Genomic DNA, 23,027 nt, shown 5'->3' on the forward strand with positions numbered 1-23,027 from the left:
TTATCCAGATTCTGCATCCTGAAATTCTGTACTCAAACATTTTCAGCGTTATTCTACAATCATTACTCCAATGAATTCAAAGTAAAAAGCAAGCTTTAAGGAAAGCTGAAAGTCTAAACTCACCCATAACAGTATTGTGCCCCTTCTCTTGCTTCAGGCATTTCTCTTCTCACTTTTCATCAGCCTTGTGGTTTTTCGAATTTTAATTATCTATCGTTTCTGTCTTTGCCCTCTTGGTGTGAAAATAACAAGCACTGCAGTAACGTCTCTGTCTCTCTCCTTTTTGTTTGTTTATGTCCCTCAGACTGTAATCACTCCAGGTCAGTGTAATCCTTCTTGCTGTGCTGTGGGATCGAACACACAGGGCTCCTAATCCCCAGGGGAACACTTGTTTTCGAAAGGAGAATTTTCTTTAACTGAATTCCAGTGAATACAAATATGGTCCATGTTATCCCTCTCCTTTACACAACGAAAGGGGGGGGTTGTAATTTTTGATTGGAGGTGGAATTTCAACCTGGCAGCAATGCTGGGAGAGAAATTCCCTTGTGCTTTGGTGCTTCCCAAACCCTCGCATTCCCCGTGTTTCTATGAGATGCTGTTTGGGTTTGCAGTGGCTTCAGCTGACCAAATGAATAGGGAGAGGAGAAATGTGGCACAGAGCCTCTCACAGGGCCTGCAGGGCTGACCAGGCTCATGTCCTTGTCTTTGAGAGAGGTCTGAGGTCGCACAGGGGACTGTGGCTGGGGACACTGAGGGGACACCGAACAGACACAGTTTCGGGCAGCATGATGTAAAAAAGACATTAAGCTATTAGAGAGCATTTAAAGGAAGGCCACGAGGACGGTGAAGGGCCTTGAGGGGAAGCTGTACGAGGAGCGGCTGAGGGCACTTGGTCTGTTCAACCTGGAGGAGACTGAGGGGAGACCTCATAGCAATCTATGGCTTCCTCATGAGGGGAAGCAGAGGGCAGGGCACCGATCTCTGCTCTGTGGTGATCAGTGACAGGACCCAAGGGAACGGCATGAAGCTGCGTCGGGGAGGTTTAGGTTCGATGTCAGGAAAAGGTTCTTCTCCCAGAGGGTGGTTGGGCACTGAACAGGCTCCCTAGAACAGTAGTCGCAGCACCAAGCCTGACAGAGGTCAAGGAGCGTTTCAACAACAATTTCGGCCACAAGGTGTGACTCTTGGGGTATCCTGCGCAGGGGTGGCACTCGATGATCCTTGTAGGTCCCTCCCAGCTCAGCCTATTCCACGCTCCCCCCTCACCCGCCGACTACATCTCCCGGCACCCCGGGGGGCGGCGCCTCGTTCTCGCGAGTGCCGGGAGTTCCCGCGCTCTCTCGCGAGAGCGGCGGGTTCGGAAGTTCCACGTCGGAGGGTCGGAACCTGCCCGGGGCGCGGCGGCGGCTGAGGGGGAGCTGAGGGACACCGGAGAGACACCGCGGGGAGCTGAGGGACACCTGAGAGACACCGCGGGGAGACCTCGGCGGGAGCGGGGCCATGGTGAGCGCGGGGAGCGCCCTGTGCCAGCTCCCGGTGCGGGAGGTTGACAGTCCCAGCCCCGCGGCCGGCGGGACATGGGGAGCGGGGGGGTGGCGGGGCCGGAGCAGCAGCGCGGGGTCACTGGTGGGGTGTTCATCGGACGCACCGAGCAGCTGTACCAGTGTTCTGGGGGCGTGTTGCAGGGCGCCCCTCAGAGCGGCCATACCCGGCCCTGATGGGCTGCAGGTCTGAGCAGTGCCACGAATAAGCACAGAGTCGAATGCATCGTGTTCTAGTGTTTATGTCGGGAGAAATAAACCACAAATCCATCCTCTCCCACCGTGTCCTGTCTGTAAGTCACAGGTACTGCATGGTAACTGGGGATTTTTTTCTCCCTGCGGTGTCTTAACAAATGTAACTGCAGGTTTTATTAATATTATCCCACCACTAAACACAGCGTTCTTTGATCAGATATTATCCATTAAGTTTTCTATGAGCTAAAATGTCAGCAGGGTTAAGTGAGCTCAGCTGAGTGTCTGAATGAATCTGTAATGTGTCCAGTAGTTTATAAAATCATTTCACTAGACTTCGTGCCTTTCAAATACTGTGGATTTACATTGCCAGTGATGAAAGTGGAAAGTCAAGGCCTTCTCTGTAAGGGAAAGACTTAAACTTTTCCCTCCTCTCAGTTTTTATGACGTAGTGTTCTGTTCTAAAACTTTATTTTGGAGTTGTGAAGGGAAATAAATTCATAATGGGCAAATCTTGTTGTGCTCTGTTGTGATAATTGGCTCTCTTACCTGTTTTTTCAGGTGAAGTAGCAGGAAGATTAATTTTCTAACATTTGTATTAGGAGCAAGTTCTCTTTGCTTTGCTATGGTAGGTCAGGGACACCAGGAAGATGTACAGTGCATCTTGGTTTTTACTGTTCTGAGGATGCTTTCTACAGTATGAAGAAATTTTGAATTTCACAAAATTAAATGTAATGGATTGCCATTGATGGGGATGTGCTGGTTCCCTGCAAAACCAAATAAGCAGGTGGATAGAAAAGAGTGGTAGCCTTCTGTCTGCCTGAAAAGCAAGATTGGATCCTTTCATTTTGAGGTTTAACATCAGCTTTCCTTTCCCTGTTGTATTTCTGTGCCAGTTCTCTGTTCAGTAAGTGGCTATTCCCAATTCTTCCCCCCAGCCTCTCCGACTGGATATCAAGCGGAAGCTGACGGCTCGCTCCGACCGGGTGAAGAGCGTGGACTTGCATCCCACGGAGCCATGGATGCTGGCCAGCCTTTACAACGGCAGTGTCTGTGTTTGGAACCATGAGACACAGGTGAAGGGCCTTGCTCTGCCTTTTTTATGGAGTCTTCATAGCTGTCAGATGTGTGTCTGGGACTGAAAAATTGAATTTATCCAAGAATCTTAAATCACTGTCGCTAACTGACTGTGCTCTCCTCTGATTACAAAAGTCACTGTATTAGTAGACAAGGAGGCAACTTAGTGGACACTGTTAAGAAAATATGAAGAGCTGATTTCAAAACTTGTGTTTTTCTCCTGTGCTATAAACACTGTTTTTATTTTTAGACTCTGGTGAAGAATTTTGAAGTGTGTGACCTGCCTGTGAGAGCTGCCAAATTCGTGGCGAGGAAGAACTGGGTTGTTACTGGAGCTGTAAGATATTGTCCTCTTGTGATTTCATATGTAGCTGTACTTTCTCTAATTTATTTTCATGCCACTGCTTTGTGCATGTTTAAGATTAGAAGCTTAAACTCTTCATTTCCAAAGAGAGCAGCCTAATAATGTGACTAACTCTGCAGGTAGTACAGGGTAGATCTGGAGTCAGCTTTTGCTGCCAACTGGAACATACTCAGCACCCACTTTTGACTCAATATTGTTGGTGCTACTTTAAGATGAAACTACTGAAAATTAGAAGTTGCTTTCTGCTTTTGTTCTTGGTCATAAATTTTTTAGTTTTGCTCACCTCTAGGAAAAAATCTGCTTTTATTCAATGAGTCTACTTTGAGAGGAATAGTTTTATTCTAATCTTGGTAACACATTTTTCTTGATGGAATGAGTATTTTTTGTTTGAATTGAGGTAATGCCTAAATATTTTTGTCTCAATTTTCCTAGTCTTCTGCCCTATACACAGAGTAAACATTTCTTGTCATTTTGTTGTTTTACACTGCTGTGAACAAGTTACTTTTAAAAATTAAATTTTGGTTGAAGTTCTTTCCATTTCCTAAGTGTCTTGGGAATAACAGTGGGTAATTTATAAACTTCTGAATTAAAGCATAATTTTTGCCATTAGCAATGTGCAGAAAATACATTTTCTTCAACGTTTTGTTGTTAGAGGCTCTTAAGTCCCAGAATATTTTCTCTAGCTCCCCTGCATTGCACAGAAGGTGCACTGGACAGAGAGTCTTATTTTAAGGGTGGCTTTCCTTACCTTTCACAGGATGACATGCAGATCAGAGTTTTTAATTACAACACCTTGGAAAGGGTGCACATGTTTGAGGCCCACTCTGATTATATCCGTTGCATTGCTGTGCATCCCACACAGCCCTTCATACTGACCAGCAGTGGTAAGAGCCCTTTGGCATATTTTTATATTTATTTTATATTTAATAACCAGCTACTTTTAGGCTTCTGTTTTCTGTGTAGTGAGGGATGCATGTCTTCTCCTTTTCCTGCAGAAACAGGAAGCAGTTGTCACTTGGTTATTTCTTTATCAGTTGCATTCCTGTTTCTTTGGTTGAATATCAACTGCACCTAAAATTTAAAATATAGTAGCTTATGGTCATGTCAGAGAAGAGCAAAGAACCTTCTCATTTAAATATCTGCCAGGGGAAGGGTTCCTATATATGCTAATCAGTGTGGCAAACTCTCAAATAACAGCTTGAGTCCCATTTTTTAAAAAATTACATAATGATTTGGAGTATGTTTTCAGCTGGCAATCTGACTTGGAAGCAACAGGTAACTTAAATCTTTTTCCCAAAATGTCACTGGCCTCTCTGTTATTTGAAGTGATCTCTGTTACTCAGCTTTGGAAGATCAGTGGCACAAGAGATCTTGCCCAGGAACACCTGGATTGTGCTGCTCAGTCCTTTTTGTTCCTGGAAACCTTAGTAATGCAGTCAGAGCTCTGCAGGAATGCAGAGAGCTTTGTGTGTCACAAGCACTCTGTATTTCTGTGTTTTGCTGTTAAACTTACACTCAGCACTTGAAATGAAGGTCCTGAGGAGCCAGCTTGCTGGTCTCTGCTTCCTGTTCCTTAGCACTCATCAGAGTAGGTGCTGCAGAACAAAGCACAGGTCCAATTACTTAATGTCTGCACACTATTTTAAGATTAATAATTCAATCCCTTAATATCAATTCTTAATCTCCCTTTTAAAGACAGATGTATTTCTTTCTTAGTTTTATCACCATTTTACTGGACAGTCTTTTTGAGAAACTTGTACTCGCTGTGGTCCTTCTGCAAGGAAGGACTGGTGAAATCTTACAGATGAAAAATATATTGAATATTAGCAGTGCTTCCTTTCCAGCCTTCAGCTTGAAGCTTTCGAGGATTATGTAGTTTAAGAAGGTAGTTATCACTCAGTGATGCTTGGCTGTTTGTGGGTTTTTTTCAGATGACATGCTCATTAAACTCTGGGACTGGGATAAGAAATGGTCTTGTTCTCAGGTGTTTGAAGGACACACCCATTATGTCATGCAGATCGTCATAAACCCGAAAGACAATAATCAGTTTGCCAGTGCCTCTTTGGATAGGACAATTAAGGTAAAGAAACTGTATTTGGGGATTTTTTTTTAGTCATTAAGTAATTAACAGTATACACAAACCAATAACCCTGTATGGACAGTGCATCAGTATCCTTAAAAGCAGGTGCAAGAATTGGATATAAATTGAGCAAAGACCTGAACACTGGTCAATTTATTAAGTATTTCAGTAAATTTACCAGATTACTTGTCACCTCTAATCACTGAAATGCAGGTCTTTAAACTTTTTGAAGTGCTGCTTTTCTATTTGGATTACACAGAAATACAGAGAGTAGTAATGGTTAAACTGTCAGTGAGTGGTTTGGCACTATTAGAACTATGTAGTGGGTAAAGGCTTTTAGTTGTGCAGCAAAAAGAAAAAAACAAAACTCTGGTAAAGGTGTCTCACTCATTACTTTCCTGTCCTTGGCTGTCTATTGAATTGTTTCCAAAGGTGCCCTCAGCCTTCTCGTGGTACACCCTGATGAGTCTGATTTACTGTGAAACTGTTACTAAACATCTGTGACTACAGATTTACAGGCACCTGAGCAGTGAGACTTCCTCCCATGTACACTATATTGGCTGTAAAAAACCAGTTCTGGTTTCAAATGTCCTCAGATGTTGAGATCAGGTCCACATAAATGTTGATTTGATGTGGTAAACGTCAGAAAATAGCAGTATTTCTGCACTTATTTGGTATCCTCATTTAACATAAGATTTGTTATTCATTTAATGTAACTGGGAAAAAATCAAATTCAGGAGCCAGTTGGGGGCAACCCGTGTATGCAGAGTTGTTGCTTTTCTGAGGTGTTCTAGTTGATATCATAAACAGGTACTTCTTCTTACAGACAGTGCTTTGTATGGTTTTATGTTTCAAAAAGAAGTCGAAAGAAACCAATTCCATTGTTTAGAGGTATGAGCAGGGCACATGCAACTCGACATGTTGGGGGGTTTTTTGTTTTTATGTGGGGGGGAAGGACTGGTAGTGTGAGCAGTTGTTGAGGCTCCTCACCTAAGAAAAGCAACTGTGCCTTTGGAATTCCATGGTATCTGTCTTTGGACTTGTAAAGTACACCTGAATACCTGCTCTGTTTGGCAAGCTTGACCTGGAGGCAAAAGATCAGTAACTGCATGTGGTTGGTGTTTTGTTGGGTCTCTTCCTGGGAAGGTGTGGCAGCTGGGATCATCCTCTCCCAACTTCACTTTGGAAGGCCATGAGAAAGGAGTGAACTGCATCGACTATTACAGTGGGGGGGACAAGCCCTACCTCATCTCGGGGGCTGATGACCGGCTGGTGAAAATCTGGGACTACCAGGTATGTGTTCAAGCCCTCAGGAACCTTTGTGGCAAAACATCCGTGGCTAGGTTTGAACAGACCAACAGATTTCCCTCATTTTTTCCTTGGAAAGAAGGATACTGAGAAGGGAATATTTCCTGACATGTATTTAATTAAAAATTTTGTTAACCCTTGAGAAAACCTGCTGTGAATTTAAATAACCTCAAAGTTGATTTGTAAAATTAAATTTGGCATAAGATTTCTGCTGTTAGCATTAGGTTTTTTCCTTGTAACATATTAATCCCTGCCTTTTAGGCTTCATGTCTGTGGATTAACATGCTCCTCTTTTATGTTCAAGTGTAAATATTGCTCATGTATCAACTCTTTCCCTCTCTCCTTTCTCATCCTGTGCACATTTACACAGGCACACGTGTGCATGCACACCCAGGCACGTGCTTCTACTTGCCAGGAGTCTTGAGAGGACCTGTTTGAATGCTCTGTTCTGTTGTTGGACCCTAGAACTCAAAAGTTCTTCCTGTGTACAAGTGTATGAATGGCCAGAAGGGCAAGACAAAAGTTGTTAGGTGGTACTTTCTGGTTATTAAAGCATTGTCCTAGAGTTAACTCAGCTTTCTATGTTACTTTAATCTATTGTGCTGCACAGCTCTGGGAAAGCATATTTTCTAGGCAGAAACCTATCTGAAAATAGAGGAAAAAACCCCTGTGTAGGGAAATAAATATTTTCTTCTGCGCAAGAGAAATTAACTCAGTACAGTCATAATTTTTAATATGTTAATGCTGTTGTTTGAGCAGCTTGGAAATAAACGGAAGAAATCTAGAGAAATATGTTTTCAGGCAAATTTTGGATTTGAGGGAAGTTTTTTTAAGAAATGAAGGTTAAAATGTGTTCATTTTCTGTACCTGTACTTCTCATTCTCTTTTGCAGAATAAAACCTGTGTCCAGACACTGGAAGGGCACGCTCAGAACGTGTCATGTGTCAGCTTCCATCCTGAGCTGCCCATCATCATCACGGGCTCAGAGGACGGTAATTTTGTGTTTTCTGTGGTATAAAGGACAGGGAAAGAACTCAGGGGAGAACTCTTCTTGTGGTGAGGCTGCACAGCTCCTGCCCTTGCACTGGGAAGAGAGGAAAAGCATCCATCTCTTTTTCCTGTAGGAACTGTCCGCATCTGGCATTCCAGCACCTACCGCCTGGAAAGCACCCTGAACTATGGCATGGAGAGAGTGTGGTGTGTGGCCAGCTTGAGAGGGTCCAATAATGTGGCTTTGGGATATGATGAAGGCAGCATTATTGTCAAGGTACCTGTAATGCTTGGAAATGAGAAGCGGTGATGCAGAGCAGCTGGTTTCTGATTCTGGGATAATTTGTAAAATACTGAAAGTCTGACATTTTAATTGGCGTTTTTAGATAGGGATGGGCTGTTTCATTTGATATTTTCAACTGAAAAGAAATGTAGTCTTTCCATCTCCCACCTTCTTACACTATGCTTTCTAGCTTGGCCGTGAAGAACCTGCCATGTCCATGGATGCAAATGGAAAAATTATTTGGGCTAAACATTCAGAAGTCCAACAGGCGAACTTGAAAGCCATGGGAGATGCTGAAATCAAAGATGGAGAGAGATTGCCCCTGGCTGTGAAGGATATGGGGAGCTGTGAAATCTATCCCCAGACCATTCAGCACAACCCTAATGGACGGTAATACATTCTTTTATCCTTCTCTTGAATTGTTTTTTTTTGTTAACAGATAGGCTAAAATAAAAGAAAGCCATGCAAGGTACAAGAGCTGCTCAGTGGAGAGCAGAAGGAAGAGGGAATAGCAAGTAGCCAGCAACATGATGCAGAAAAAAGATGCAGCTCCTTGACACTTTATGGATATATAAAGCTCATGCTCTGTCTGCATTTGCAGTGATTATATTGGGCGTGGGGGCCTTTCACTTTTTAGATAATTTGCCTTCTTGATGCTGCCTGTTGAACTGAACAGAGATATCTGACCAACTCCATCTTCTTCCCGCTCCAGGTTCGTGGTGGTGTGTGGTGATGGGGAGTACATCATCTACACAGCCATGGCTCTGAGGAACAAGAGCTTTGGTTCTGCACAGGAGTTTGTTTGGGCACATGATTCCTCAGAGTAAGTGCTGCACATTTTTTCCTATGTATTAGATTTGCTGCTGCTTGTTTTTGGGCTGTGCAAACAGTGAACTGGCCTGAAGACTAAAATCTATGTGGACAATGAACTTGCAATAACTTGGCTGCTTTAAAATTACTATTTCTAGCACTCTGCTAGTTGCAGAAGATAAATCAAATGCAGCTGTTTTGTAGCAGCTTATGATTTAGTAATTTGGAAACCAAATAATCTTGGTTTTTCTTACAATTTAATCTTTCTTTAGATATGCAATCAGGGAGAGCAACAGTGTTGTAAAGATATTTAAAAATTTCAAAGAGAAGAAGTCTTTCAAACCCGATTTTGGAGCAGAAGGTAAGTATTTACTTTTAAAATAGATATGTTGGTTCATTTTTTTGCACAGTTTGGATTTCTTCTGCCTTTATTTTCTTGCAGGCATCTATGGTGGCTTTCTGTTGGGAGTCAGATCTGTTAATGGCCTGGCATTCTATGACTGGGAAAACACAGAACTGATTCGCAGAATTGAAATTCAGCCCAAACACGTAAGTTTCTACATGGACTGAAGATATTTAGCTGTCTGTGTTTACTGAGTTTTCATTTGTTTACTAAACTGCTGATTTTCATGAATGAAGCCAAGCTATCAATCCTAAAGTTTATCTCAATCATATGGCAGAAGGAGAAGAAAAAAATCCTGTATGTGTTGGTTTTTCAGGTCCTAAAGCTTCTAGAGTTAATATGTTTTAACTGTAATTTACACATCCTCTTTTCCTAAGCTGAGGTGTCTAAAACTTCTGTTGTTGATTCTGATGATACAGATTTTCTGGTCTGACTCGGGGGAGCTTGTGTGCATTGCTACAGAGGAGTCATTCTTCATTCTCAAATACCTGTCAGAAAAAGTAGCAGCAGCCCAAGAAACACATGAAGGTGTCACTGAAGATGGAATTGAAGATGCCTTTGAGGTATTTAAAGCTTCTGTTTGAAAAGTGGAATAAGATTAGATGGTAGAAGCCAGTCTTCCCAGAGTGTAGAAAACTTAGTGGTTAAAATAACTATTTACACCATAGTTTCCAGACCACTGAGTACCACAATGTACATCTGCCTAAGGAACAATCTTCATAATTTTCTTTGGGTTCCAGAGGAGAGTTATCCCAGTTTGAATCCCAGCATAACAGACCTTGATGCCTGCATTTCCCTTCAGTTATCTGTTTACTGTTCTCACAGACTTACAGAGATTGTTTTTAAAACACATTTTTGGGTCATAGCTTAAACTTTTTTTTTTTGCAATTTTCAAGTTTTGAAATGTTATTCAAATTTAGAAGTGAAAAAATATCATGCCGTGAAATGTCAGAAATGAAAATTTCAGAAGGAAAGTTGTCTTTGATTGCCTTGTTTAATGCTTGGTTTGGTGCTTGTTTCCTAGATTTGTAATTGGGTTAGTTAAGAATTAAGGCAGCATTTTTGTAAAACCAAATCATTTATGTACTTCTAATCTGTATCTAAACTTATTTTTGCAACTTGCCCCACTACTTAATACAGAATATTAAATATAATTTTAAAGTGCAGTAATCTTTCTGCTACCTAAAAGTACATTTTTGTCTCTAATTAAACCAATCTTACTTTGCAGGTTCTTGGTGAGATTCAGGAGATTGTGAAGACAGGCTTGTGGGTGGGTGACTGCTTTATTTACACCAGTTCTGTGAACAGACTCAACTACTACGTTGGAGGAGAGATTGTCACCATTGCCCATTTGGACAGGTAAGTGGCTGCTTCAGGTTCCTGAGGGAGTGTTAAAGGTTCTGTCAGTCAAGTGAGTCCAAGGTAAACCTTGTCCCCTGCTTGCTGTGCATTACAACCCCTTCTTATATATCATACTGATGGATGTGTAATGGTGGAGGGAGTGAACAGTGCTGTGTGAAAGTGCACCTCTAGGAGAAGTAGAATATTTTATGTGAGTGCTCTTGCTACCATAAGAACTACTGGAGGGGTTTTTTTGATAGACTGTTTTGTAGTGGATCTATTGAAGATGAATATTCTTTGTTTTGTTTCAGAACAATGTATCTTCTGGGGTATATCCCCAAGGACAACCGACTTTATTTGGGTGATAAAGAGCTAAACATTGTTAGTTACTCTTTGCTGGTCTCAGTGCTTGAGTATCAGACTGCTGTGATGAGAAGAGATTTTGGTATGGCTGACAAAGTTCTTCCCACAATTCCGAAAGAACAGAGAACAAGAGTTGCACATTTCCTTGAGAAGCAGGCAAGAAAACTACTTAGTTATCAAACTAAACAAATCAGTTAATTCACATTTTTAATTGAGTTTGCTAAGCAAAACCCAGCATAACCCAGCTTACAGTTATCTGTAAGCATAAACTCCTGTTAATTATCTGTATTTATTTGAGAATCCTGTAACCTTCTGTTGAGAGTATTTTTGTTAAAACATCTAGGATGCTGTTTGACCTGACAGATCCCACCTAACTTTGAGATTTTCCTTTCAGGGCTTCAAACAACAAGCTCTTGCAGTATCTACAGATCCAGAACATCGTTTTGAACTTGCTCTTCAGCTTGGGGAGTTAAAAATAGCATATCAGCTTGCAGTGGAAGCAGAGGTACATATATACTTTTTGGTGATTCATACTAATTCTAAGTGCTAGCATGAATCTGAGAGGCCCTGTAAGAAAAGACAGTGGTGTGTAGGGACACAGTACAGCTTCCTGAACACAACAGAAATGCCTCCAACTCTTTTGCTGAAGCTCTTCTGCCTGTAATTCAGAGGCATCTAAGCTGTGGGATGGGGACAGAAGAATGTTGTCTGCTCAGAAAGCTGCAGGATCTCCTGGAGAACCAGAACTTGGGCAAGGAACAAAGCCCTAGTCTCCAGTACTGAACAATGAGAGGAGGAGTGACAGGGCTGAGGCCTTTAGGCCAATTTCCAAAGTTATTCCTACCTCCCACCTCCATGTTTACTGACAAACTGTTTATTTTATGTAATGGTAGAGCTGTGTAATGATCTTATAAAACTCACTCTGTCATGCTGTGAAGCTACAGTAATCACAGGACCTCAGAGGGAAGACAATGTAGTAATGGGATACATAAGTAAACTTACATTTTCATACTGAATGCTCTGCAAATCTTTCAGTGCTGTTCAAAAATGTGAGTTATGGTTTATTTTCTTTCCCTTCCTCTCCCCTTTTTGTACAATTAGTCAGAACAGAAATGGAAGCAACTTGCAGAGCTTGCCATCAGTAAGTGCCAGTTTGGCTTAGCCCAGGAGTGTCTCCACCATGCACAAGACTATGGAGGGCTGCTGCTCCTGGCCACAGCTTCAGGAAATGCCAACATGGTGAACAAGTTAGCTGAAGGAGCAGAGAAAGATGGCAAGAATAATGTGGCATTTATGAGCTACTTCCTGCAGGGAAAGTAAGTAGCAAACAAGAGATTCTGATCGTTCTCTTCTGCCTTCCCAAGTTCTAAGTACCTCAGTTTCTCCAAATGGTAAACTACAGGCAACTTTCACAGAGAAACTTGGTGGTGGGCACCTTCTCAGAAAAGGTGCTTCTATTTTATGATGGCTGCTAGATTTAAAATCTGAAGTGAAAGCACTTTAAATTAATGTAATAGCGTAAACAGCTAATCTAACACAGGAATTTGTCTTTATTAAATTTACTGGTTAAAACCACATTTTAAAATCTTCTAGGCTTGATTCATGTTTGGAACTCCTGATCAAAACCGGGCGTCTCCCAGAAGCTGCTTTTCTTGCACGGACATATTTGCCAAGCCAAGTTTCCAGGTAATTTTTAAGCATATTCAGAGCACGAATGGCACTGTCAGAATCAGCTGGGTGTGACAAATACTGTTTGTGTCTCCAGGGTTGTTAAACTCTGGCGGGAAAACCTCTCCAAAGTCAATCAAAAAGCTGCCGAGTCCCTCGCTGATCCTACAGAATACGAAAACCTTTTCCCTGGCCTGAAGGAAGCTTTTGTTGCTGAAGAATACGTGAAACAAAGCCTGGCTGACTTGAGGCCGGCCAAGGAATACCCCCTTGTCACTGTGAGTGGGAGTTTTTATTGTGTCTAGAAGAAGATTTGGTGCTGTGTGAAAGCAGCTTTAAGCAAGTCAGTGCAACATTTAAACACACATGTTGTGTTGGTTTTTTACTTTTAGCCAAACGAAGAAAGAAACTTACTTGAAGAAGCAAAAGGATTTGAGCCTTCTGGAGTAATGGCATCTCAGGTCAGTGGTACTAAGTGATGAATTCTAAGAGACAACTTTGCTATTTGGTGATAACATCTACCTTGGAGAATATTTCACCAATAATGGACAAATTATTGCTCTTATTGGCTTGACTGTAAGTGCTGCAGCTGAGTTCTGTGTTCTTTGCTTCAGATTCTTCTTATCTGCATCTGTAACTACTAAGAACTTCTTGGCTGTGAAATTATTTGTGTGCTTCCCTACCCTGGGTCACCCTTTGTGGTGTGAGTGACTGTAGAGTGTTACCACTGAATTCATCCTGCAGAAAACCAATTTCAGTTGCACATACAAACACCACCCCAACTGCAGATGGTTTTCTAACAGCTCACTTGCTGGAACCTGGAAACTCCTGTGTATTACAGCAGTTAAAAATGCTTTATGTTCTCTGCTAGTGTGCTGCATGGTTATGGAATAACACTATTCCATGACTGACTGATTAGGAATCATCCTCAGGTACTTGAACAGATGTTCTAATCAATATCTGAAGTAACAAACTGATTTTTTTTTCCTCCACCTCAGTTGTCCAATTTTTATGCAGAAAACACAACTTAAGTGTAAGGTATGAGCATACAGATTGAAACAAACACTTCAAATGCTTTTCAGAGCTTCAACAGAATTCTTGCTCATGTCAAATACATTTGTACATGAAAATCAGATTGTGAGTTTCTTGAAGAGGCACAGCTCTTTGACACTATAAACATCTTAAATTAGAACTAAAATCAGAAACTGAGGGAGAAACATAAAAGCCACAACTCCCCATTCTGTCTTTATTTTTTTCCTCTTAGGAGATGCACTACAAAGCATCACTGGCAGTTCAGAGAAGTTACCTTACTTTCAAGTAGCTGTCATGATTACATAGAAGGCCTAAACCACAGTTGTCTTTTACAGGGTAGGAGATAATTATAGAATTAATCAAAACAGTTAATTGGACAGTATTGTTTCAGTAATGATACTGATGAATTATCTTAATATAAAACTTGTGCAGCAGCAAAGAGAGAAGATGAAGTGTTAAACCTTTACAGGGTACACAAAACCCACAACAGTACTAAGGTTTGCTGTCACAGTCTCAAGTAACCTAATCTATCTTGCTGAGGACCTTTACAATCACTTTCTAACAGCACTTGGGTATTTGAAATGAACTGAAGGTGGTTTTCCTTTTATCAGTTCCATCCATTGAAGCAGTTCCAACTGCTTCAAAGTAACTGGGGAGGGAAATGGCAGGTTCCAGTGGAGTGAGGACTAGAACCCTTACAGGCTGTGGCTCAAGAATTGCCGAGGAAAACTTTGGAAGAGAACTACTGGGAGGGGAGGATTAGAGGTTTGCTGTTGTTTACTTGCTTTTGTTGGAAAATTTAAATTCAAAAGAACTAAAGGAATTTTTTTGTCATTAGAAGAAGGCTGAAGAACCAGTTCCCTCTCCTAAACAAGAAGTGATGAAGACAGTTTTGCAGAATGCTGATATACTTCCAACAAGAGATCAGAAGGTACCAAAACATATTTTTATGAAGGGGAGCACTACAAGCACTAATTTTATGTTAAAGCCTTCAATTAATAATGTGATTGAACAAAGCTACTGGAAAATGTCTCTATATTACTGGACAACTTAGGGCCAGTCCAGGGTACAGGTCCCTCCCTCCCTTGCTGGGGTGCAGAAACCATCCACAGTGACACAGACCAGGTAACAGCCTTGGGGGTTACAAGGGGGAAGTTCAAACACAGTTGGCCAGAACATTGTAAAAAGCTGCAACTCCTGCAAGATGCTTCCTTACCAAGCACAGAGCTTCTCTCTACAGCTCATTTTAGCATTCCTGTTCCACACCACTGCCAGAACTTGGGGTTTGCAGAATGTGCAAGTACATCCTACAGAATCATACATCATAGAAGCTGGCTGACATAATTGTAGTAGTGTACCCTTCATCTAGTCTTTTCTTTCCCTAGACACTGCTGGACTTGGAAGATGACTTAGATAACTTGGATCTGGAGGATATTGATACTACAGATATCAACCTGGATGAAGAGATCTTAGATGAGTGAACATCCTTTTTTAGATGACCAAATCAGTTACTCCAAGCCAACTAATGAAGTTCTGTGGACTATGTGCTCCAAGTTAATTTGATTTTTATACCACAAGTGGACCATGTACATGTAGAAGGAAGTGCAGACCCAGCAATTGTACGTGGAGAATCAGCTTCCAGTACACTGAATTTCAAGACATAGGCCTGGCTCCAGCATGTGCTAACGAATGTTTCCATTTTGCAAGCAACTCAATAAAGTCTTTTAAACATTATTCTCCTCAGATCTCCATTTACTAGTAATTCTACTAAGAATAACCCAGCTTCAACAGTGTATATTAGAAATACATGAAACAGGAGCACAATAGCTGAACATTAGTATTTTAGCCTGACATTCCTCAGCATATACACTGAGGCATATGGTTATGTTCACTGTGCTATCTGGCTTGGGTTTGGTAACAATCAGTAAAATAACTAAAATGAATTGTGGGAAATTCTTTAGATTCAAGATGTAACATTAAAATATTAAACTCAGGGCATATTGTCACCAAAACCAAAACTCGTGATGACTGCTCTAAGTTCATTTACAGAGCTTTTCAAAATAGCAAACTGCTGTAATGATTCTTATATAGTTCAGTAAAAAAAAAATCCAGAACAGTCAGTTTATTGTATTTATTGTGAAATCCTGTACAGAGAATGTTGATAAACAGACTTAAAACTTAGGATGAGCTGCCGTTTATTTCACGAAGCTGTAGAAGTAGCCATTGCTTCTTCATAAGCCTGCAAGGCCAGCTGGATGTAGCCTTCTCTCTGGGATTCAGTTTTCACAAACACCTGCAACCATGGCAGGAGAGAGATTAATGTACAGTTAACAGCAGAGTTGCACAATGAGATTTCATCATGCCAGTGGCAGATCAGCCACCTACAGCTGAAATCCTGGTGCAGATACATATATATATATATATATTAAAATACACCAAACATAGCATGCAGAACAGTTCTAGTTAAATATCTGCTTCTTAAGGTAAGAAATTTAGGCTACTAAATGGGTTCTGCTGTTTAAAAGCTTTCTCCTCTGTAGTTAAAGTAGCTTAAAGCAGAAAAGCATACCTTGATCAGATCAACTCCTTTAAGTTTCCCTTCTTCAGCTTCTTTTGCTGACTGACATTCAGGATGTAGCATATGATACAGTGTAATTAAACTGGTAGCATCATCCAGCCTAAAAAAATTAAGGCTCATTTGTAGCAATTACTGTCTCTTAATCATTAAGAGTCTACAGAGGAAGTGTATATTGTGATGTACTTGGCACAGCACAGGCTGTCATAAAGTGCTGCTTTCACTGAGTATCCAGTCACTGCAATAGGTGAACAGGGCAATGGGCAGCCCATCATCTGCAGCAGCCCCTTCATGAGAAGGAAGGCCAGAAGCACATGAACACCACAGTGCACCAGGAGAAGTACCTAAATCTAGCCAGAGTGCAGTTGAAGCCTGGTGCCCTGCTCAGCAGTAATACACCTGAAATCTATCTATCTGTAAAATAAAATTAATTACCCCATAACAAATAGTGGAGCAACTGTACCAAAGGGGAGCTTCTGAACACAGACTGCAGTAACTAGCATGTTTAAGATCAGCACTGCCCAGGGCTGAAAGTGTTCTGACAATTACATGGGAAACAAAAATAAAACCCCAACAACTCCAAAAGGTCTGTTTCTGCAGAAACTGAGTTTAGTACCCCACAACTTCATGCCCTGCAGTTAGTGCCTCCACACAGCAAACAGCACCTGTACAGCCAACGCTTCGAGCCAGCCTGAGTTTTCCTGCAAATGAAAACTTTTCTACACCTTACAGAACTATTATTTTTGACCAGTGGTGCTTGTTTTCTATTTGCTGGGATAAGCAGGATCAGTAAGCATCACACAGTACTTACAGGTCTCTGTTGATCATATCTATCAGTAAGCCATCTGTTCTCCTCCTGCTGAGCAGGTACCACACCATGCCCCCGAAGTGCCTGGTGGAGCGCAGCAGGTCGTACTTGGCGCGTTTGTCGATGTCCTCGTACGTGCGATGATGAACCTGCACCCAGGGACGGTTTCAGTCTCACTCACACAACTGCAGCTTCATGGCAGGTCTTCCCCTCTACCTCTCTCAGAGTTTTTAACCTATTTTCTCTTTCCCTAAAGCCACAGACTGAACCATGCTACCTTAAAGCCTTATGCATCTTACAATTCAGGGTAACAGCCCAGTTCTTAGTATTTAGGCACAGGCACCTTTATGGTAAAAGGAAGCTAAATTCTAGTTATGTCCTGAACATCTGGGGAGGCAGGGACATAACCTCGACCTTCAGTGCACTGCTGTCAAGCTGTAATCTGCTCTTTAAGGTGAAAAATGCTAGAGCAAAGAAGTGAAACTTTCCTTTGAAGAAAAGGTCCTTGAAAAATTACCTAACAGAAGTTACAGTTTCTCAGACAACTGAGATTATTACAGAGTAAAGAGTAGTAAACATTTTAAAAGCAACTGCAGACTAACATATTACCAGCAGCTACAGCTACTAACTTTAAATAGTTCAGCTAGAACTACATTTTTGCACCTGGTCTTTGTCAAAAGTCATCCTTTGTGTACAGTGCTCTCTCTCAAAGTGCACTTTCAGTTATCTAACTGGTCCTTTTAAATCCTAACAGAGCAGTTACCATGACTCCAGCAGCACAACTCTGCTCACGGCCCCTTAGGCATGTTATCATCAATTCTGTTTAGATAATAAAAATATCTGCACAAAGACTATTTTTTTTGCATATGTGGTATTTTTCTATCCTGTTGAAAATTACTTAAACAGAATTCTGGTTTACTTTTCTGCATAAAAATAAACCCCAAAACTCATCAGAAGGATAACTGATAATCTATATGGAGGGGAAAAAAGACCTGTGAGCCCCAGATAATATTTGTGTTTACAAGACAAACCCTAACAGTTCTTCACTATTTTTTTTTTTTACTAGAAAAATGACAAGTGAACTCACTCTGATATAGTCAGGTGAATCTGGCTCAAACTGAGCAATGCACATGTTAAGGACATCTTCGTGACGGTCTTGCTGAAACACATTCTGAAACAACAGTTCAAATTCAGGAGATTCTGTATCACACCATTCCAACTCTCCAAAATCAAAACAGCAGCCACAACATTCTGTTCTGAGCAACACTTACAGTGAGTAACCCCTTAATTGAAAGATAAAATGCACAGAAGTACCGTAATTGCCTTGACATTAATACAGTGATCCTTGATTTTTGTTTCTGAAACACCAGGTCACATTTTCAGATTAAATGTACAATATCATCAATGCATAACAATTAAATGTGGCCTTCTAGTATGACACAGTGTTTATACCTATCCAGGATTTACCTGGACCTAACCTGGAACTTTACTGTGAGTATTTTAACTAAGTTACAATGATAAGCAATTGCTGAAAACAGAATTTAAGCAGCTTAAAGCACATAGAGTGGCTTATTCATAGCTCCTCTGCCCAGTAACAGAGCACAGTTAAGTAAAAATAACCAGTTTTCAAACTGAGGAGGAACCTACCCCAAGGTTTTCATCCTTGAACAGCGCTGGGGCAATAACTCTGCGCCCTTCCCTTGGGAAGAATATCTGTATCATTCTGTCCCGTTCTTCCCAGGTGGCTTTTCTCAACACACCATTTGGTTCTCTAACGACAATGAAACGTTCCTAAAAATAAGGTAAAATTAAATAAAAGAGCATTATCTCCCAAAGCCTTCTGTCTTCGTAGCCAGAACCACTATAAAGAAAGATTATTTGTCAAAGCCCTTCAATACCTAACTCCCACCAATAATGCCAGTTTCTAGCTGATTGTTGCTATGTGCCAGATTCATCATTTCTGCCTTGGTACCTGCTAATTAAGTGCTACATTTGCACCTTCATTTTATTGTGCACGTGCCTATACTAAAAGCTACAGCTCTGTTAAGTTTAGATGAACAACATAAGTCATACCCAGACAAGGCAGTTAGCCTTGCTGCTGGCCTGATTCTACCACTTAGTAATACACATGAAATTAAAAATGCAAGTGTCTTGCACTTCTTTACCTTTGTTTCAGAGGCAGGTGCTAGAATCAAGTAAGGGCAACTGCAGTACAAAAAAAATACAAGTGAAACCATATACTCAGATCTGTTCACAAGCATAATTGATTTAGGGCAGCAGATGGGAAAGTCTGTTGGGGCAGGGAAAGCTTTCAATACACTGAAAAATAAACAGCAGGTTCCTGGGGAGAGCTCTCAGATGGAGGAGTGGGCAATTCCTTTCACAGGGCCATCACTACATGCATGCTGGAACCATGGAGACTTCTTAGAATCATAACTGTTTGTTAAGAATCTTTCCAGCCTCTTCCTACTGGTACTTAAAGACCATCTAGATGTTTCATTAGACAAAGAAAACTCTATCCCTATACTCAATAATTCTACTTGACAGCTGTTTCTTTACAGCTTTCCCATGAACTCATCCATCTTTTGCACAGCTTTCCACCAGATTTTTGCTACTGTGAAGGAGCTCCATCTTTAATACATATTTAGCCTATGTCCTAAATATTCCAATTTCACAGAAGGTTTCTAGGAAATATGGAAGAACTCAGTACTCCTAGCATATCACAAGCATCTGCTTATAAAATAACTAACTACCCCACAGCTTCCCCTCATGCCTGCTTTTGAGTAATAGAAGTTAATTTATCATTATCAGTAAGAAGCAAGCTTTTAGAAATATATGTTTCTCTCTTGCCTCGTACCAGACTAAATTTACAACTCGTCAGCCTTTTTGCAAACTGATATAATTACGTTTTCATTAAAACCTGAAGGTTACTTTGAAAGCAAATTAATACTTTTAATTGTGTTACTTACACGATGTGGAGTGGAGTATGTTAAATCTGTAAATACATATTTGGAAGTTTCAGTTCCTTCAAGGAATTTGTCTTCTGCTAAGACATCATCAATTGGCTCTCGTTCATCCAAAACAGGGGGCATGATTAGTTTTTCTTTAGCTTCCTCAATGGCTTTTCTTGTGGCCTTGGGAGAAAAAAAGTAGTGTAATTTTACAATTAAAAATATCATTCTATTGGAAAGCTAATATACAATTTTGGAACAAATATTTTCATTTAGAGAAGTATTTTTAAAATTTTTTTTTCTCCAGCAGTTAAGAGAAAGGAGACACTAATTCAGACTCCAGGTAGATGAATCACACATGAACAATTTACCAGTACTAAAACCTGGGCAAAATGCTGGAGGAAGTTCCAAAACTTCAGTGGACAAATTGCAAACCCCACGTTTATTTCAGGTATTTTCCCAGGGTAATTTTCCCCCAAATCATAAACCACAATTAACATTCTGTATATAGCTGTGATTGTGGCTCCAGAACAGGCTCAAGTCAGGCCTCTTTGTCACCCCAAACCAAGTCAGACCACAGGAAAAAGAAAGTAGTCAAAGGAATCCCAGGACTATAATTTAGATATCTGATAAAACATTTAACACAGTTGGGAAGCATAATGGGATCATAAAGAGAAGCTGTCACTCACGGGAAAAAAAGCATCCAATTTCCTTCATATTGCATAAAAATCGAGCAACATTAAACAAAACAAGTTATTTAAAGTGAAGAAACACTGTTTTACGCTATTTTAGGGAATGACCTGAAACAAAGGCAAGAAAACAAAATGTTTTCAAAAGCAGCAATAAAGGAAACAGAAGTATGAGCTGTTACAAGCTCTTTTATTAAAGCCAACACTCAGTTCCGAAGGAAGCAGAGCAGCCTACCTCTTGCAGCTGAGCTTCGGTCATCAGCTTGTACTGAGGTGGCTTGAGCTCCTTCTTCACGGGCCGGAACACCTTGTGCAGGTCGATCCCCGTCATTTTGTAGAGCAGCGCCTGAACCGCCTCGTCCGTGAAGGCGGGCCGGGGCTTGGCGGCCTTTCCCTCTGCGGGCGGAGGGCACCCGCGGTTAACCGGGGGGCGAGGGGACGGCCACGGCCACGGCCACCCCCTCCTCCCGCGCCCCCACGCCCGTCGCGTCCCGCCTCCCTCCCCACAGCACCGCGCGGGTCGGGGCCGCCCGAGCCCCGTCCCCGGGCCGGGGTCCTCCCCCCTCACGTACCGCCCGCGTCCTGCGCGAGCCCCCGCCGCGCGTGCCACCCCCACAGCGCCCGCAGCCGCGCGGGCACCGCCGAGGAGACGCGAGCTCCCAGCGCCGCCATCTTACACACGCCCCGCCCTGCCCTGCCCTGGCTCCGCCCCCGCTGAGGCGCGCCGGGAAATGGAGTCATAGAATCACAGCATAAGGACCCACAAGGATCATCGAGTGCAGCTCTTGGCCCTGCACGGGACACCCCAAGAATCCCACCACGTGCCTGAGAGCGTTGTACAAACGCTCCTTGAGCTCCGTTAGGCCTGGTGCTGTGCTCACTGCCCTGGGCAGCCAATTCCCCTGCCCGACCACCCTCTGAGGGAAGAACCCTTTCCTCTTATCCAGCCTAAACCTCCCTTGACACAGCTTCATGCCGTTCCCTTGGGTCCTGTCACTGGTCACCACAGAGCAGAGATCGGTGCCCTCCCCTCCGCTTCCCCTCACGAGGAAGCTGTAGATTGCTATGAGGTCTCCCCTCAGTCTCCTCTTATCCAAGATGAACAAATCCCCCTTTGCCTGGCGCGAGGGAGACACGCAGCCCTCCGGCATTTTCTCCGAGGGAAAGGGTAAGAACCTTGTCGTTTGAAGTCCTCCCAGTGCGTTTGTGTTATTAAAGGCTGCCGAGGCGGAGGTGAGGGGCAGGTTAGGGCGGGAACCCATCTTGCCGCTGTGGGACAGCGGGAGCACAGCGGGAGCGAGGGGGCAGCCGGCTCCCTCAGCCGCCGAGGGGACGGAGTAGGGCTGCGGGCTGGCAAATCTCCTTCCTTAGCGGAGAAAAAAAAAGCGATAGGAAAAAAGGTGGAGTTGAGTCCCTCGTGGGCGCTGTCGCGATTGAACCGCTGTTAACCCGCAGCTGCCGTGAGGTCAGGGCAGGTGCAGGCGGCAGGAGGGCGCGCTGCAGCAGCGCCTGCCCGCTGTGACAGCAGCTCCCTGCCCCGGTTCCCGGGCGGTCCGCCCGAGCGGGAGGAACACGGTGGTAATTTACACAAAATTAAAAACCCCATCTGGCACTGCGTACTGCTTTGGCACTCGCGTGGTTCATGCCTGAGAGCACCCGTGCTGTGCGGGGCTGTGCTGGGCTCGTCAGCCTGGCCACAAGTGTCACTGCCATGGGGGTGAGGAGTTCACTCTCCTCGTGTTCAGGGAGCTTTAATGCTTTTGTAAAGGAAGGAAAATATATAACTGTATTTAAGCATAAAGCCAAAGGTGAATTTTATACCCAATAAATATGTCAGATCAGAGCTAGTACAGGTTGCCCAGAGAAGCTTTGGCTGTCCCATACCTGGAAGTGTCCAAGGTTGGATGGGTCTCTGAGCCACCTGGTCTAGTGGAAGGTGTCCCTGCCCATGGCAGGGGGTTGGAGCAAGATGATCTTTAAGGTCTCTCCCACCCCAAACCATTCTATGACTATAACTGATTTCTTATAACCAGGTCTATTTCAAGGGGTTGAAAGTTTATTGTTACTTGAAGTTTATTTTCTCTGGCTGGTCTGTGTCTTCTGTTGAGAATTTCAGTCTTACACACGGCGATTAGGGGGGTGTGAAACCGAAAGAAAACCCATTTTGTCTTTAAGGTCTCTTCCAATCTTGGTGATTCTATGATCCTGTTACCAGCAGCCAAGTCTCTGTTCAGGGCCCCAAAATGCTTTGAATTCTAAAATGTTCAGAGCCACAGACATCGATGCAACCTGGCTGATGACTTCCTGTTCAAACAGGAAGTATTTCACCTCCAGGAGGGGAGATGTGAAAAGAGAGGTAATGTACTTACATTCTGTAGGTTTCCAATTGTTTTAAACTTTAGTGGTTTGCTCGTTGCTTTGCTAAATCAAAGTCTAAATTACGCTCCTTTTGAAAATAACAGCTGAAGTCTGAGAGAAAATGAAGACTTTATTGCATATATTGGTATTCATTAGATTGAAGTTAAGCATCAGCTGAAAAAAATACATTTGTT

At 42.4% G+C, this 23,027-nt stretch overlaps 2 protein-coding genes across 3 annotated transcripts; one reads left to right on the top strand and one right to left on the bottom strand.

The window, feature by feature from the left end:
• Positions 1-1,351: 1,351 nt before the first annotated feature.
• Positions 1,352-15,186, top strand: COPB2 (COPI coat complex subunit beta 2). Of its 2 annotated transcripts, none has more exons than XM_051781253.1 (22): positions 1,352-1,503; positions 2,672-2,809; positions 3,061-3,147; positions 3,932-4,058; positions 5,106-5,254; positions 6,401-6,547; positions 7,455-7,554; positions 7,687-7,829; positions 8,026-8,225; positions 8,548-8,658; positions 8,918-9,006; positions 9,088-9,194; positions 9,468-9,611; positions 10,277-10,407; positions 10,701-10,908; positions 11,147-11,257; positions 11,854-12,068; positions 12,346-12,438; positions 12,518-12,698; positions 12,813-12,881; positions 14,291-14,383; positions 14,838-15,186. In XM_051781253.1, the coding sequence occupies exons 1-22, from the start codon at positions 1,501-1,503 to the stop codon at positions 14,931-14,933; spliced, it is 2,742 nt and encodes a 913-aa protein (XP_051637213.1). In that variant the 5' UTR covers positions 1,352-1,500; the 3' UTR covers positions 14,934-15,186. The 2 variants fall into 2 exon arrangements, with proteins under 2 accessions (XP_051637213.1, XP_051637214.1); XM_051781254.1 differs by having other exon boundaries at positions 14,294-14,383.
• A 383-nt stretch (positions 15,187-15,569) lies between these two features.
• On the bottom strand, positions 15,570-21,186 carry MRPS22 (mitochondrial ribosomal protein S22). Its single transcript, XM_051781257.1, has 8 exons — positions 21,048-21,186; positions 20,711-20,871; positions 19,805-19,969; positions 18,483-18,626; positions 17,923-18,006; positions 16,839-16,984; positions 16,022-16,130; positions 15,570-15,745 (listed from the first exon to the last, which is right to left on the bottom strand). The coding sequence occupies exons 1-8, from the start codon at positions 21,145-21,147 to the stop codon at positions 15,653-15,655; spliced, it is 1,002 nt and encodes a 333-aa protein (XP_051637217.1). The 5' UTR covers positions 21,148-21,186; the 3' UTR covers positions 15,570-15,652.
• Positions 21,187-23,027: the final 1,841 nt, after the last annotated feature.

This window comes from Manacus candei, unplaced genomic scaffold (genome assembly GCF_025592945.1).
Source record: "Manacus candei isolate 608988 ecotype Guabito, Panama unplaced genomic scaffold, ASM2559294v1 h1tg000015l, whole genome shotgun sequence".
NCBI lineage: Eukaryota > Metazoa > Chordata > Aves > Passeriformes > Pipridae > Manacus > Manacus candei.